Source organism: Ambystoma mexicanum, chromosome 1q, assembly GCF_040938575.1.
Source record: "Ambystoma mexicanum isolate Mex_15411 chromosome 1q, UKY_AmexF1_1, whole genome shotgun sequence".
Taxonomy (NCBI): domain Eukaryota; kingdom Metazoa; phylum Chordata; class Amphibia; order Caudata; family Ambystomatidae; genus Ambystoma; species Ambystoma mexicanum.
This window is the reverse complement of record NC_090922.1, coordinates 598,741,258-598,758,039: the sequence shown is the minus strand read 5'-3', so window position 1 is coordinate 598,758,039 and position 16,782 is coordinate 598,741,258. Positions and strand designations below refer to the sequence as shown.

At 43.9% G+C, this 16,782-nt stretch overlaps 1 protein-coding gene across 4 annotated transcripts in view; it reads left to right on the top strand.

Moving 5' to 3' along the window:
- TNR (tenascin R) overlaps positions 1 to 16,782 on the top strand; it is a 2,098,594-nt gene that overhangs the window by 1,948,477 nt on the left and 133,335 nt on the right. For all 4 annotated transcript variants that reach the window (XM_069641143.1, XM_069641142.1, XM_069641141.1 and 1 more), the window contains one exon: positions 6,701 to 6,844. In XM_069641143.1, coding sequence (XP_069497244.1) covers positions 6,701 to 6,844 — 144 coding nt within the window. The remainder of the gene's footprint in view (positions 1 to 6,700; positions 6,845 to 16,782) is intronic.

Genomic DNA, 16,782 nt, shown 5'->3' with positions numbered 1-16,782 from the left:
AAGCGCCTTAACTTTGGTATTTTCTCAGCAGCAGAAATATTTCAGGAGGCCATCAGGCAAGTGCTTATACCATTCAAGTTGGCGTTCAACTATAGTGATGACAATCTTGTCTATGGAAGAACATGATCAGACCTTGATGGTTGTCTACACAGCACTTCAGGAAGCTGGTCTGACCTTAAACTTTGATAAATGCGACATCAATATATGGGACCTCCGTTTTTACGGCCATATCTTTCCAGATCAAGGAATGTGGCCTGACCATTTGTACCATCAATGAACTTGCTGCGCCAACCCAAGATGCTGAAGTCTGATTGCTCCATAACATAGCAGGGTATTGTGCAAGATATCTACCTAACTATCCAACTGCAACAGATACATTACGGTGACTGCTTAAGAAAATGCAATTTTTCAGTGGTCGGGGGGAGTGCCAATAGGCGTTCGACCAGCTCAAGGGTGCTTTGGCCACTACCAAGCAACTGGCTTCCTACAACCCACCGTGGTACATGATAATCATCGTAGATGCCAGTCCGGTGGGTCTACGTGCCATCCTGGCCTGAAGTGGCACCGTAGCCTCCATGCCGCAGAACATAGTTGCCTATGCCAATAGAGCATTGTCGCCCATAGAGTGTGCATACTCCCAGAGAAGGAGAGCTTAGCTGCTGTTTGGGCATCTGAACATTTCTACCACTTTGTCATTGGCAAAAGGTTCACACTGGTGACAGATTATCAGGTGTTACTATCGTTATTTGGGAATCTGATAACGAAGATGCCGACGCATATTGGAAGGTGGGGCATCCGTCTGCAGGAGCATGACTATGCCATTTTACACTGTCCTGGCGGTGACCAAAACCCAGCTGACTATATCTCACGCCATCCAGGACATAGTACTCAGGAAACAAGGAAAGGGGACGCAGAATGCATCCATTATGTCACCGCAAATGCCCACCCACTGACGCTCAGGCTGGACGTGTTTCTGCTGGCATCAGGAGAGGACCCCTCAGTTCTTCTGGCTGTTGAACTGACCAACAACAAGTGGAGATACTAGCAAAGACATCTAAAGCGCCATCCTAAGGGGAACACAATGGAAATAGAAAGAATGCCCAAAATCCACACGGAGAACGCAGTGTCAGACCAACGGGTAATGTTAAGAGGATGTTGGTTGGTTGTTCCAGTGTCATTATGAAATAGAATAGCGCCAACGGTGCATGAGGGGCACAGAGAAGTGAAGAATATGAAAACGCAGCTCCAACAGCATGTGTGGTTCCCATTCATGGATGCACTGGTTGGGGGAGACAATACACCATTGCCTTCCATTCAAATGCACATCCAAGCTGCATCCCCCTCATGCCCCTGCAAAAAACTATGAAGCCTGAGAGGCCATGACATAGGGTTGCCCTGGACTTTTATGGGCCCATGTAGACAGGTGACTATCTACTGGTGGTGCTTGATGAGTTCTCGAGATTCCCTGTAGTGAAGCAGATACAAACAACAGCGTTCTCTCATGTAGGTGGGGTCATTGATGAGTTTTTAAGTGAATGTGGCATTCTGCACATGGCAAGGATGGACAATGGTCATCCGTTCAATGTAAATGACTTTAGCAGGTTTGCACAACACATGGGAATTTTTGAACCAGAAGATCATGTCTTTCTGGACAAACGCCAATGGAATAGGTGACAACTTTTATGTCATTGATCAAGAGAACAATCCAAAGAGCACTGATTGAGGGGATGACCATTCAACAGGCCATATGTAGAATGTTGAGACACTACAGAAGCACACTGAACGATGCCATGGGTAAAACACTGATTGAACGTATGGTGGCCTACCAGACAAGGAAACGGTTGCTCAGATTGTCAGCAGACAGAGGAGCGGTAGATGACGAAGTTCAGAGAAGGGATGTCCTTTGTGATGAGTCAGGAGATGGAGGTAGATTAATACTATAAGGCCTAACTTTCCCTAACTGGGTGGTCCCTGCCTATGTTACTAACTAAGGTGCTCATCTGTCATTCGTAATATCCCAAGGAATAAGTCTGCTGTCCAAAATAAACCTAACTGACCCTACCTCGATGAAAACTAACTTAAGGCAGGAGAATTACTCCCGTCTTCTGAGAGTACTTCTAGTACCAGTCTGCAGGAGTCTTTCAAATAATCTTTGTAACTCTTCAAATGGACTACTGACTTTTCCACCCTCCTTGTGCTTCAATCAGTCTCTGTAACTCTTCAAATCTGCTTATGACATGTTTCCCCTCCTTGGGAATCCCTTTTGGGGATATTTTTTAAGATCTATAATCCTGGTTGCTGTTTTCAACATATCCTTGGAAAGTTTTATTTCTCTGGTAGGATTTCCCTCCTGGGCAATTATAGTTCAGCACATTCTGGTCTACTTGCCTTTGCACATACTTCACTTGAATATGTCCTCTGAACTCTGGTTCATACTATTTTCTCTCTTTTACATAATGTCTTTCTTGCCCAGCATATCAGGTTTCTTTCTCCTTTTCCTAGGGTATTGTTATCCACTGTTCTTTTCTCTAAGTAATCAGATTTTCATTTCATTCTTTCTCCTGTGTCACACCATTTTAAGTTAATCAATTTCAGGTTTAACTTCACCTCTTGACTTCTACTGAGACAAGTTGCTTGCAGGCTATAATAATTCTCCTTGGCCCGTTACATTCAATTGGGAAGGAGAACCTCTTTGGGAGTCTTGTTCCTTGGGGACCTTCTCTCTTGTCCCACACCAGCGTTGGTTTCTCTTTTCAGTGTTTTCTTCCTCCTCGCGGTGTCACAGTCTCTCGATGCATGACCAAACACCCTGCTTCTTCAGGCTAGCGGTGGTCTTGGTGATTTATTTATATTTATATTTATATAGCGCGCAGACAGCCCAGGGGCATTGTGGCACTGTTACTTGCAGGAACTTAGTTACAGGGGGAACAGGATTGGTAGCAGTCGTTGGCACATTATGATTGCTACAAACAGATTAGTCATTACAGCTCATGCATCTTTGGTTATTACATTACAGACAGTTTATTGGCAAACATGGTACTGCAAGAGACCTTATGTGAAGAGGATGGTTTTCATAGCTTTCCGGAAGGCAATGAGGGAGGGCTCATCTCCGATTGTGGGGGGTAGGGCATTCCAGTGTGATGGTGTGAGATAAGGGAAACTGGATACTCCATTTCTGGCACTTTTTACTAGTGGCACACAGAGCATGTTGGTATATGGTGACCTGGTTGGCCTTGTGGAGGAGACGGGGTGGATTCTTTGTGAGAGGTAGACCGGGGCGGTGAGGTGGATGCACTTGTGGGTCAGTGTCAGAGCTCTGAAGATGATTCTTTCCCTTATTGGTAGCCAGTGGGCTAGTTTTCTGGCCTCGGAGATGTGTTCTCTTTTCGTGATACCTTGGGCAGCGCGGAGGACATTGTTCTGAATGATGGTTTGTGGACACACCAACTGTCCACCACGGGCTCCTCGTGGTCTCGCCACCACCTTCCTCCGGGCTGATACCCTTTTGGGTTCCCACACTGGGGATTCGTGATGGCTCTGGCATCCTGTTCTTCAGTTCCACGTATGTTTGAAACTCTCTGGCTTCCTCGTTTCAGCTTACTCCGCCTTCTCTCTCTTCAGGTGTTGTGCAGCTCAGGGCCTTGGTGTGCCTGTGTATGAATTCCTCTCGCTCCTCAGGTGTTAAGCAGCTCGGGCCTTCCTGTGCCTGCATATGCGTTCCCTCTCTCCTCAGAGATTACGCATCTCAGGGCCTTACCATGCCTGCGTATGCATTCCTCTCTCTCCTCAGGTGTTACATAGCTCGGAGTCTTCCCCTGCCTGCCTATGCGTTTCTCACTCTCAACGTTGCTCAATGATTACACGTTATTCAACAGACTTGTCCCAGTGGATTGGATATCTCGATTTAAAGGGACATATCCTTGTTCTATCTTATAATAAAATCTCTTAAGTGTTTCTTCATCCCAGTCTTGATGTTTAAAAGTCTCTGGGGAGAATCCCATGTAGGCCACAGTGTGCACAGCTTTAAGAAGTTGCCTCTACTCCTGGCGAGGGTGTTTTCAGAGTGGGCTCACCTCCTTAGCCTCATGGGGGGACTCCTCCTCGGGGAGAAGGGCCGTATCCCTCGATTCATTCAATCCATGTTAAACAACAGCTGAAAGGATATCGATGGACCTAAGCAGGGTAGCCATATCAAAGGAATTTAACATAGGGGAAGAAGTGTTGGTGAGACAACAGACAGACTTAAAGTATGCAGCGGCACAACTTCAAGTAATTGCAATCAAAGGGATGATGTTGACAGCCCACAATTGGTGGCAGGAGATAACAGGAAATGCTTTATATTTCAAATACTCACTGACAGGAATTTAAGATGAGGTAGGCCACAATGGGCCTGATGCAGAGGGGTCAGGAGACCTCGAACAGCCATCAGAGGGATCCGAGAGTCGCTGGAGTCCGGGAGAACAAAGAAAGAAGACGGAAGAAATGCTCCCGAGGTTAGATATGGGAAGGCCTCAGACAATGATCAGGAGGCCCCATTGGCTCGGGGAAGAGATATGAGATAGACCAAAGGAGATATGTGAGGGTGTGGTGCTGTGCTGTGAAGTGACACTGGCCCTTTAAGACTTAGAGCCTGTGTGTAAGGGAAGGATCAAGTGGGCAGAGGGAGGAAGGAGAAATGGAACTGAAGGGGAGGAGTTAGTGTAACGGGAAAAGAAAGAAAGAATAAAGGATATATGAATACCCTCCATTCTTATGTGGTGTCACACTTATTCCAGCCACCAGTTTAATAGGCCTCTCCGGACCAATCTTTTAATGAACATGGAACATCCCCTCTGTAAGTTATCATTTTTAATGCGGGCACATGGGCACTTTGATTCTCTCTCCAAACTGTCGGCAAGATGATGCGGATAATGAGAGAAGGACGATAGACTCCTTATCACCCTCGTTTATCTACTCTGTGGCCATGGCAACAGCAGTACAAACGAACAGCCGAGAAGTGTGAGAGGGGACAAGGCCTTGCATAAAGGTGCATTAGACAGGCCCATTTCTAGTATTTATTTCCACTTTTGGAAAGCATGCTGCAGGCAGTAAACATGGTTGGTCTGCATCAAAGAGCCCTAATGATTAGCAGTGGACGTTTTCTCAGAGTTCTGCTGAAATGTGCACAATGAAAAACATGTCCTTTTAAATCCTGACACAGTCTAGTTCCAATGCGTGAAACAATTCCAGAATATATGTTTGACTGCGTATTGCTTGAGTCAGAAAGTTTTGTTAAGATTAAGGTAGTATTTTTAAAGTAAAGACCAGTATTCACATATATTTTTTCCGGAATCGGGGAAAAAAGGTGAATCCTGAATTGTCAGAATTCACTCATTCCAAATTTACCACACTCCTAGAGCGATGTGAGGGCTAAAGGCAGGTGGGCAAGTGGGTTGTTGGGGGATCACCCCCCCCCCCATGAAAGCAAAATAGATGTCAGGAAAAACGGCGCTCAAGGCTGCCATAAATATTCATACTTAATAGTCTTTGGGGGAAGTAGAAAGAAAGTAAAATGAGCGGTACAAGCCCTTTTACCCCGCACACTTTTTAGGACCTCTTTTGCTGAAATGGCTGCATCAGTGTTGAGCATATTTCTGATTAACTGGTGCACCTATCAAAAATAAGGATGGTCTGAATAGCGCACTGGCTCTCTTTTGTGACATGTGGCCTCAGAAGTTTGCCGGTCCGGTAACTACGGCACCAGTAAGCTTGCCAGTACCTTAGTTACCGGACCGGCAAAGTATGAGGTCTGCCCGCGGGTGCCTGTCAGCCTGGCAGGCCCGACCTGCCATTTGGAACAGCACCCGCGAGCAGACCCACCCGGTAGCGGCGGCACCGTTACTAACGGTGCCGCCGCTACCAGCCTCCCCATTCCCATTGAGCCCTATGGGGTTCAATGGGAATGGGGAGTAATAAATACTGGCACCCGGCAATGGGCAATTACCGGGTCCAGCGGGGACGGAATGCCCCGGTAATTGGCCATTGCTGGGTGCCGGTAAAAAAACGACTCCAGTGGCAGCCGTGCTGCTAATTATCAGCACGGCTACCGCCATAGTCGTAATGAGGCCGATATTCCATAACAGCTAAAACATCTACTGTAAAGGTAAAGCGAGACACTGGTCTTTTTTTATGGCAACATGTTTCCTGAGGAGGGTGTTGCTGGCTGACAAAGGTTCGCAAATGACCTCTTCATCTAAAGAAAAGAGTCTCCATTATCTGTCTATAAGTACCATGGTGAAACCTGGCCATCTCTTGCTATGGAGCATTTTGCTTTGTTGGAAGGAGAGGCTGGAGTCACCAGGTAAGTTACACAAAAGTCTTCTTTATGACCTCCTTCAGTAGTGCCCAGTTCACAGATAGATAAGCAGTCTTATAGATATATTGTGGGTAAACCGGGACCGCCACCCACACTGGACTCGATACTCTTCTAGTCAGTAGGTAACTGTCTCCCTCAGAATGCATATACTCAACTTGCACTAGCCTTCCACCCAACGTGTCATAGCAGAACACTTGCATACATGGCATCACACACCTCGTAACCACAACGCATTTCTCGGGGGCGTCCATCTTGCTGCAGTGCCATGGTGATGGAAGTCATTGTTGTAGATGTTTCTCCATAAAGGACATGTCTATCATCACATGCTTCTTTGCATGATTTCAGTTGCTGGAGAGACCATCCTAGTTGATGGTGCAAACCAGGAGTGCCGACTCGCAGGACTAATTCCGAGCACCAGTTACTCAGCCACTATGCACGCCACAAATGGACCCATGACGAGCAGGACCATCAGTGCCAACTTTACCACAGGTATGTATCTGGCCGCCCCTCTTGTGCAAGTTTTTATGCTCGTAATTGGAGATATACCTCTGGAAAAGCTGTGTATTCTTCTGCCTTGCAGTTACACGTTCCTCCTTTTTGTTACTCACCGCATGCTATGTTATGGTATGGTATGATATGTTATGTGGTATCTGTAATGTTGGTATCTGCATTGATTCATGGGTGGGTAACACTATTTATGACCTGCCTTATGTGAGTTTTCCTAATGAGGCCTTTCCCTGAGGTTGGTCTGGACGAGTTACCGTCTCCAACACGCAAGCGTGATTTTTGCGTGTGGTCACCTGCCTGTCGGGATGCTGGGATGTCTTGTTCTTCCATGACTGCTGCCTGGGGTTGACAGTATGACCTGTTAGTGGTGTGGGGCGTATGGGTCTATGCCCTAGAGCACATTTCTCTGCATAGGAAAGCTTCCCTTCCCAGCATCAGACGGTCTGTGCATGTCGGTGACAAGTGTCCTGTTTGTGGGATGTATCAAGGCAGGGGTTGCATATATGTAGGCTTGTGTTGGGTACCATAACACAACCAGAGTTGTATTCTGGGGCTTGTAGTTATTTGAAAATATATGGGCCCTCATTACGAGTTTGTCGGTCCGGATACAACGGTACTGTTAAGTTTACCAGTACCGTTTATCCGGACTGGCAAACTCTGAGTTTGCCTGTAGCACCGGCACGGAAATGAACTGTGCCGGTGCTACTGGCATCCCCATTCCCATTGAGCCCTATGAGGCTCAAATGGGAATGGGGATCACCCGATTCTGGCACCCGCGAAAAGGCAATTACCGGATCTGGCGGGGCCGTAATTGCCCATTCGCGGGTGCCGGATTTTTTCGCAAGTTTGGAGGCATGGCTACCTCCAAACTTGTAATGAGGCCCCATGGTCATTTAAGCAAGTGGTATTCAAATTGTTTTATACTGCGTTCTCCCCCACCCCGACTTTCTGGCCCCAAGTAAAAAGAATGTTTCCTGACCCCCCCCCCCCCCAAAAGTTAAAGCTTTCTATTTAAAAGTCACTGCTGTAATCCCATTTTAAAGAGCCCTGTGCACCCCCCAACCCCTAAAAACAGTCGTCACCCCTCCCCCCGTCCAGCCTCACAGTTTGAAAAGCACTGATTTAAGCAAAGGCCTGCCCAGTACATTTTATTTGAATGTATTACAAGTTATGTAGTGCTATAGACTATTGATCTGTGCACTCACACCATCAGAACAGCTCATGAATAAATACACAGGTACATCCCTTCTCTTATCCCTTTTTTGGTTCCTCAATCCTTGCACATTTTCTTTGTGCTGCTGTGTTCAGAGATCTGGGTTTGGTGCTCAGAGTTCATTTCTTATCTTTTTTTTTTTTAATAGAGTGTTTCTGGCTAAATTGAAGCCTTTTTTACTATTCAAATACACAATAATATTACAAATTGATACAAAGCCATAGTACGTTATATAATTATAAAAGTTCATACAAAATCTGCAATCAAATCTTCATAAAAACAAAGATAAAAGTAAAAAATACATCAAATTGTCATATCGCATCATATCTCATAGAGTTTATATTCCAGCAATATCATCATTTGATGTCAAATAATATAATAGCATAGAACCCATAAATATATTTACCTACACCTGGTCCATATCATCTAATCTAAACACAATAATAGTTGCATTAACATTGCGGGAGGCAGAAAGATCTCTACTTCTCTCCATATATGGTAAGATGCAGTAGATCTAACCAGAGACCTAGCTGTATAGACGCGCGACCAACATTGATCCATCTGTGCGTGCCTTATGTCGCTAACCAATTTACTGTATCCTCGTACATAAAGCCCTGCAAGTTGAGAGCAGCCTGTTAGCACATGACCTGATGTTTCTATTGTTGGTTTACACAATCAAAAAATTCTCTGTTCCGGCATAAGTCCCTACCAAGCACCTGTATGTGGTAAGGTTGGGCTCACATGAAACTGTCATTTCATTATATATCTCCTCAATTTAGCAGTACGTGTAGTAACAATGTACTCAAATGGTCATATGCCGCATAATTGTTTTTGGCTGTCACTTAATCCAAAGTATGAGAACTATCCCATAACAGAGCCTTGGTTTTCATTGTGCGTATTATTGATCCTATGTTATATTCATTAATAATCGGCACGTTTTCCGACAGTTCACCATCAGAACAGGACATACCTATTCATGCAAAGAACGAATTACAGAAGGATTTCAGGTCACTTGTGGCCTCATATTTGATCAGGATATCTTTCAATAATCCTCCAAATAGGCCAAATAGGGAGTACTGTGTGTCTTTCTTTGTCAATATCTTAATGTACAATCTACATCTTGTGATCTTCCACCTGGTTAGCAAGGATGTAAGGCCTAGTTTGCATTGTATAGCAGTAATGTATGCCATCATTTGCCCTCCAATCTTTCCAGCCAACCAACCCGCTTTTCAGAGAAACCCTCTATCCCATTAAGCACACCTGGTACAATGCTGGTGTTATGCAGCTTAATGTACCCTTGATAGAACTGCCTCCATTTGCTGCAAGAACTCTTCTAATGGTGCCAACACTTCTAATGGTTTTAAGACTCATTTTTACTTTCCAAATAAGAAGGACTCATTTTATTTGCAATAGAGATGCCCAGGCACACACACTGGTCCGCAATATCCAATTTGGTTCTGGGAAGTTCCCAGTGAAAGTTGCCATTTCTACTCCAACTGGCACTAATTATCATGATCTTTGTTTTCCCCATGTTTGTTCGCAAATTGTTTTCCTTTGTACATTGATATAAAGCATTTAAGGACCTTTGGATCCCAATGGGGATCTTATCGAGTATGACTGTATCATCAGTAAACGATAGTCAAGAGATGTATTTATTGTCTACTCTAGGAGAAAAATTCCCAAACACTTTCAATGCCTCTGGCATATCATCCGCATACTGATTATACAGGAGGTGCTCAAGAACAAAGCCTTACTTTAAGCCACGATTCATTGGTATACTACTAGAAAGCCTCCCTTCCTGATTTAATCTTATCTTCACCGAGGTGTCGCTATACAATTGCTTAATATAATATAGCAATACCGATTAATATCCCATCTCTTAAGTTTTCTCCATTGGTGGGATCTTATTACACTGTCGAACGCATCAGCATAGTCAATAAAACAAAGGTATAGTATGGCATCCCCTCTGTTAAGGATGGATTTTATTAATTAAAGTTTAAAGCACCCCTAAGTTGTACACAGTGCTCATTCCTTGGCGATGTCGAGAATGTTGTCACTGTAGCAAGTTGTTAGATAGCGCCCAGTTTTTGAGTTGAACTAATATAAGATTACAAAAGTTTTGCACATGCTGTCAATCAATTCTAAAAGACGGTAATTGATAGATTCCATTCTAGATCCCTTTTAGAGCACTGGAATGAGAATGGATTGTTACCGGGACATAGGTATGTAACTATGCACTAAAACCCTCTCATATATTCCTTGCAGGCGGTTTGGCCAAAACCCTGTCGCCGTTTTTACAACAGTGTTGGGCAGCTGATCAGGGTCGGAGGCCCTTGATGATTTAAGGCATTCAATAACGGAACACATTGTTTCAGCATCCATCTCCAATTTTGAAGAGTGATCTAAATACACATTGTGAGATGCTGACTCCAATTCATAATTATTATATGAGATGCTTATATATTTCCTCCACTGAGCTTTGGATATTGGACTGATATCTAGTAGGGCCTTACCCACCATATGATTGTGATAAAGTGACCAAAATGTCCTATCATCATTAGAGCCAACAGTAGTGTACATTAATTGCCAAAGTGCATTATGCATGCAGAACCTGTGCGTCCTTAGGCAATTTTTATACCTGGTCCGTATATTTGTTATTGCAGATACATTCATGCTTTCACTTAACAAAGACATGTTTTTGATATTTTTGATACTTCTAATGTTCTGTTTCAATTCTCGCTTTTTGTGTTAATTACTGCATCATACAGTCCTTCAGGCCTGGTGAGATGCATCCTTTCCCTATGCAGATCACTAGTCATAAGAATGTGTTCAATTTCCATAATGATCTCTATGTCACTCAAAAATACTATCCCTCTCCTGTTAAGCGGCTTCACTTCAACACTACAGCTAAGTCAATGCCTAGTCTGGGATGCTGAGGAAAACCCTTATTGATATATTTTTAGGTCCAGTTCATGTACTCTGGATGACAACCCTTATATAACACCCCTCTCTTAGAATCCCCCTGACCCCACTGAGCCAAGAAGTAGGTCTGTTTTGCAAATTTAAAAGGTTTATTTGAGAAATATAACAATATATATATCTATCACACTTTTATAATAAATTAATATTGGATATCACACTTAAAATATGACAGTGATCAACAATGGATAATGTTCTACTGGTAAACTGATTTGGTTACTTAGAAGTAGTATAGAGGATGAGGTAGCTGAAATGCTTTATGGTTTCAAGGAAATGCAAGGTGGAATAAATGCAGTACAGAAAATAGACTGATATGGTTTCACAAGGGATAATATGTTCACTTTTCCCCTGGTGGCAATTCACCCCCCCCCCCCTATATGCAATGCAAGGAGATGGAAGTAACACACACAGTCTTCAGGAATACAATCAAATACAATACGGAATTCAGTTCCCCCCCAGCAAGCTAAGACAACAGGTATGCTTTTTAAAACACGGGCAAGAGTGCTTTGTAATGTGGTGGCAAGGAAGTGAAAAATGCTAAAATTGCTTTTAATTCCCTATAGGAGGTTCAGGGTGAGTGGTAGACACTTTAAATCAATTCAGGTCAGCCCTAACCATGGTTCAGGGATGGTTATTAGGTTGCAAACGAATTTTAGCAGTTCAGGCAAAAGCGGCTATCTTTTTACAGATGACGAAATCAGGCCAAATCGCAAATCGCGGTAAATTTTGCGAGTGCGTAAATCGCGATTGCGGTAAAAGTATAAGGAGTAGGAAGTCGGTTCTAGGCTTGTTGGAAAGCTTAGATTCTAAGCTTTCAGAGGAAATCTCGTTCCTAGGACAAACGGTTCCAGAGATACGGACGATTTTGTGAAGATAGTTTTTCGGATTTCAAGTTTTAAAGCTCAGAATGACAGATGACAGTTCTCAGTTTTAAAGATGACAGAATGACACGATTCTAGGGATTCTAGGAGGCAGCTCTAATAGGCTAAAATAGTTTGAATTAAATTATTTTAACTAAGAGATTGGTTCTGCACAGTTCTGCTAGGTACTCACAATATAAATTTGAAATAGGCCTCGTCACGGATCTGGTCAACACGTCCAGCGGCGGTTCTCTCTGCTCGGCGGGTCAATCAGGCACTGGTTCTGATCACAGCGGTCTGGGTCTGGTCTGCGGTTCTGGCAAAAGTTCTTGGCAAAGAATTCAAACAGCTCACCCGGCTGTTGAATAGTTTGGTTAGGTTTGCTGGATTGTGAAGGCCTGCTAAGAATACTTTTGCTTGCAGTGGGCCTTCTAGGTTCACAGTTCTGTAGTCTATGGGTCTCTGCTTCTGGTCTCTATCTGGATCGGATGTCCGCAGTCAAAATGCTCCGCAGAAATGGAAAATGAATGTCTCTACCTGGGTTTCAATGTTCCTTTTATGTGTTTTGAAAGTGGGTGTGTGCGTAGCATCACTAAGCCTGCCCCTCTCTTGATTTGATAGGTCAATAGATTCTTTGGTCCCTGATTTGGGAAGGGATAGTGTGTCAGAGTGATGTCATTTTTATGACCTGAAGAAATGACACTCCCCTGGTCAATGTGCACAGAAATCTATTTCTGATCCAAATACATATTTCCCAGGTACACAAATGGTTGACATTACATGTACATATTACACCTTGCTTAAGGTAGTCTCTGTTCCGACTCTGGCATTTCTAGGAGCTTGCATTCAAAAATGGCAACTTATTTTCGATTTTAGTGGGTTTAGCAACATTGGTTTTTCATCAAAAATTATACAAAGGTACATTTCCCTTCCACATATATCCCAGTAACTTTCCATGTCTCTAGCTTAAATACAGTGTCTAGAATATTCATAATTAGCAGGGTTTTGCCCCAGAACATGTTACAAATTGGAGTTTGGACTCAAATCGTGAGGGATTTTTCATACTAAGACTCTCAAAGTTGTACATTCCTGTCATTTGGTTACAATAAGTTATCACTGTTTCTATAAAATATATATTTGTTGCAATTCAACTCCCCAAAGTGTTTGAGTCCGTCTCCAGAAGTCTGGGTGGGTCAGTGATCACATGTCTCTCCTTGCTGGCAGAGGGCTGTTGACAGGAAACACTCAAAATTAACATACCCCATTCAACTGAAAGGGGCTATTGTCTCTCTCCTCCAGGCTGAAGGGGAAACCCCCTCCCTCTCACTCAGAAGGGCCATGTGATATCCTGCCTCCTGTTGTGAGTCTCTGGGGTGTTAAGAGTTCTCAGCCTCTTGGCCTCTGTGAACAGCAGGTGGCTACGATGTTTTATTTAACCAACATGCTTTGAACTCCAGTTGACTCAGGTCCCTTTGTCAGCCAGTTCTCCTGTCAGAGCTTAGACCGCTAGAGCCACCTTGTAGAATTTGTCGGTACTGCATCCATTTTTGGGATCTTTCTTGAATTACTGCATTTCAATAGAGTGGTCTTTTGCTTGCTAGAATAGGACCCTTGCTTAACATTGTTTTGACGGCATCCTTACAGTAGAGTGGTGATATGGAACCCCCCACAAGAAGGTTGTATCTTTGGAGTGGTCTTGTGCCAACTGCGCAGTTCTCCTGGACTCTGGGATGGAATGATGGGCGGCGGCAGCTCATCCCCACATCTACCCAGTCTATTGATTCTGCATGGGTCAAAACCCTTCACACTCCCCAAAGAGGAATTGGATAGCAACCTTTCAGTAACCTTATTAACATTTTTACTGGTCAATGCCATCCTGTTGCCTTGCACATTAACCCGATAATTGCCTGACATGCATTCAAAGTCACTTCCACCAATTTTCCCCAATTCACTTTTTGTATGCGATGGTCACTATGGCAACTATCACCATATGAAAAATATTTAATGACTTTACGCCAACTCCAGGTTACGAATATATAATCTATCCTGCAACGAGCCATACCATTAGACCTTGTATGGAAAGTGGACACATTCTCAATATTTCCACCTTCCGGTGCTACGATGGGATCACGATAGTATAAGATTAATTCCCCCATCCGAGACAACCATTGCACTCCTTTGGTAATTTGTGGTAACGCTGCTTTCTGTTGTAGGCCATAATCATCAGAATGTTCAATTGTCTCCCCAGTGTTGTGCCGGCCTTCCACTTGTGACTGATCTTCCAACCAGTGCCTTTTTGCTAAATCACAATATGAGTTTAAATCTCCAGCAACAATACATGGGAGTTGGGGATGTAAATATGACCATTCTTTGTGCACCTTTCCTATGAAGTTCATAATAGAGATGGCCATAGCGCCCCCAGGGGGCCTTAGAGATTTACTAGTAATAAAGTGGATCAATGCTTATTTTTAATATCTGCAAAATTCACACATATTGCAATGCTGTGTATGAATCGAAGAAGAAACTCTTCTGGATTTAAACAATGTTTTGCCCTGATACACAGGCCACCAGTGGGTCGGCCTTAAGAAAGCTCTGTAGCCGACCTGCATATGGTTCTATAGCTATCGATATAGAATTCGCCACACATCCATGTTTCCTGCAAGAGATATATATCTCTGAGTGTCAGTATACCAGATCTGGTGGAAATATTAGGGAACAATTTAAATCCTCTAGTATTCCATCTTATTAAATGTAAGTCACCACAAGCTATCTTCTGTCAGTGTTGGTTCCCATCAAGGGCTACAGGTGGCCAAGACCAATCTTCGCCTTTCACATCCTGTGCAGGGACATTTATCTTATCACAGAATTGGTGTATTTCTCTACCTTCCTTGCTGCTCGTAATTTGTAAACTACAAACTTTGGTTGTATGACAAAACCTATCTACAGTGTGGGTATTTACTGCATCCTGCGTGACCTGCAGCTCAAATCCCATCTACTTATAATAAAAGGCCAGATGTATGTCTGCCAGATGCCGTCATGTTCATTAGAGGCTGCTCGGATGCACAGAATGCTCCGCTAAAGGGAGCTGTTGCCTAAGGATATACAGTGGTCCAATTTGCATGGCTTTGCCTGTTACAGTGGTCCAATTTGCATAGCTTTGCCTGTTGTCACCACTAGAGGGAGCTGTAGGCTTTGGATATAGAGTGGTCCTACTGTGTCAATGAAAACCTGCACTTTGGCCCTGGTACACGGGTATGCCCTGTATACTAGTCGTTGATAAACTGACATAGTACTGCAAGACACACCCTAATAGGCACTCTCGGCTGGGGCCTCCCTTTGGAACAGCCTCCCTGCCTCTCTGAAACGTGAAGAGAACCATCTCCAGTTCTGGAAGCACCTCAATACTTTCCTCTTTGCTTCTGCCTTCTCTCTTCCTCTACCCTGCTGATTTCTGTCTGTTCCTGCATTGGGCATCTGCCTTCCCCCTGATTTCGCGCCCAGATTCCTTGCCCACCCTGCGACTCACCCGCACTGTCTTTGGCAATCCTTGCACTTGAGTCTGTATCTTCAACCCTGCAGTCCCCGCACCTGCACTTATTTGACACCCATTGTCTGCGCTTAAGTCATGCACTTGCCACCGGATGGCTGCACTACCTTTTGTTGTTTTGATCCTGTGTTTTGCACTTACCACCCCTACCCTCGCAGCTTCCCCTTCCCTCTCCCATGTGCATTCTCAATGTCACTGGGCCTAGTAAGATCGTCGTTTTTATCTTTTCTTGTACCCCCTCCCTTGCCTCGTCGCGCCTTGAAACACTTGTTTATGGACGCAATATAAATAACATATCACATCATATCATATCAGGGAAGTCAATCAAACAACATCCCAATTATTATCATAAATAGATTCTGGCGACACTACCAATACGATATTCTTTGTTTTGATATTCTTTAGTTTTGGTATAAAATTGATGATCTTCAACATTTTCCTCCAATTCAAAAACGGGCTTTTGTTAGTAGCAAACAATTCAATTATTCAATTATTTTCAATTCTCCAAATGGATATGGCTTAAACGGATTATCCACAATGTCGCTCAGAGGCTTAATTGACACTGTCCGACTACATCTTTAGAGAACCACACGTTTTTGCAGGTTCCTGCACAGTCCCAGTCATGGCTCCCATCTCAGCAGTTGTGGTAACAGTTGGACAAGTCCTCTGGTTGATTTCAACAATGCAGGCTGTGCCAATCGTGGGCAATCTTGGCTTAGTGAGCCATGCGTCCAAAGTGCCTCCATTGGTACTTGGTGACTGCTTCCGCTGGTTACCTTTGCGGCTGCATACTTCTGTAAGCAAGAAGGAGGACTTAGTAGTAGCACAAGTAATATTATCAGCAGTCAGACAAGCAAGCAAGGTGGCATTCTTCTTATGTTCACCCTTGGTAGTTAGGATCCGCTGTTGGTTCTGCTTCTTCCTCTTATCCATTTCCTTCTTGCACCTTTGCGCTGCTAATATGACAGCAGTACTGAATTGTCGCCCCAAACCTCGTTTACATTAGAGTCAACAGACTTGACCATTGAAACATTAGTGTCATCAATCACCCCATGTTTGATAGATGTTTCAGGGCGTGCAGCTCAATTTCTGGCACTACATTTGTCTGCAAAATGTTATCCCTGTTGCCAGCCGGGCGATCAGACCCTCCTTCAGTTGTCGACCTCTCTACACCCCTAAAGGTGGAACTAGTGCTACTGGAATAAGTTGTCAACTATTCTGTGTTACCCAATCTTCCCTGACGTATGTTGACACAACTTAAAGATTCAACTGTGGGGACACCAAGTAATCCAGTGCAAAGATCCACTAGAATAAGAATGCC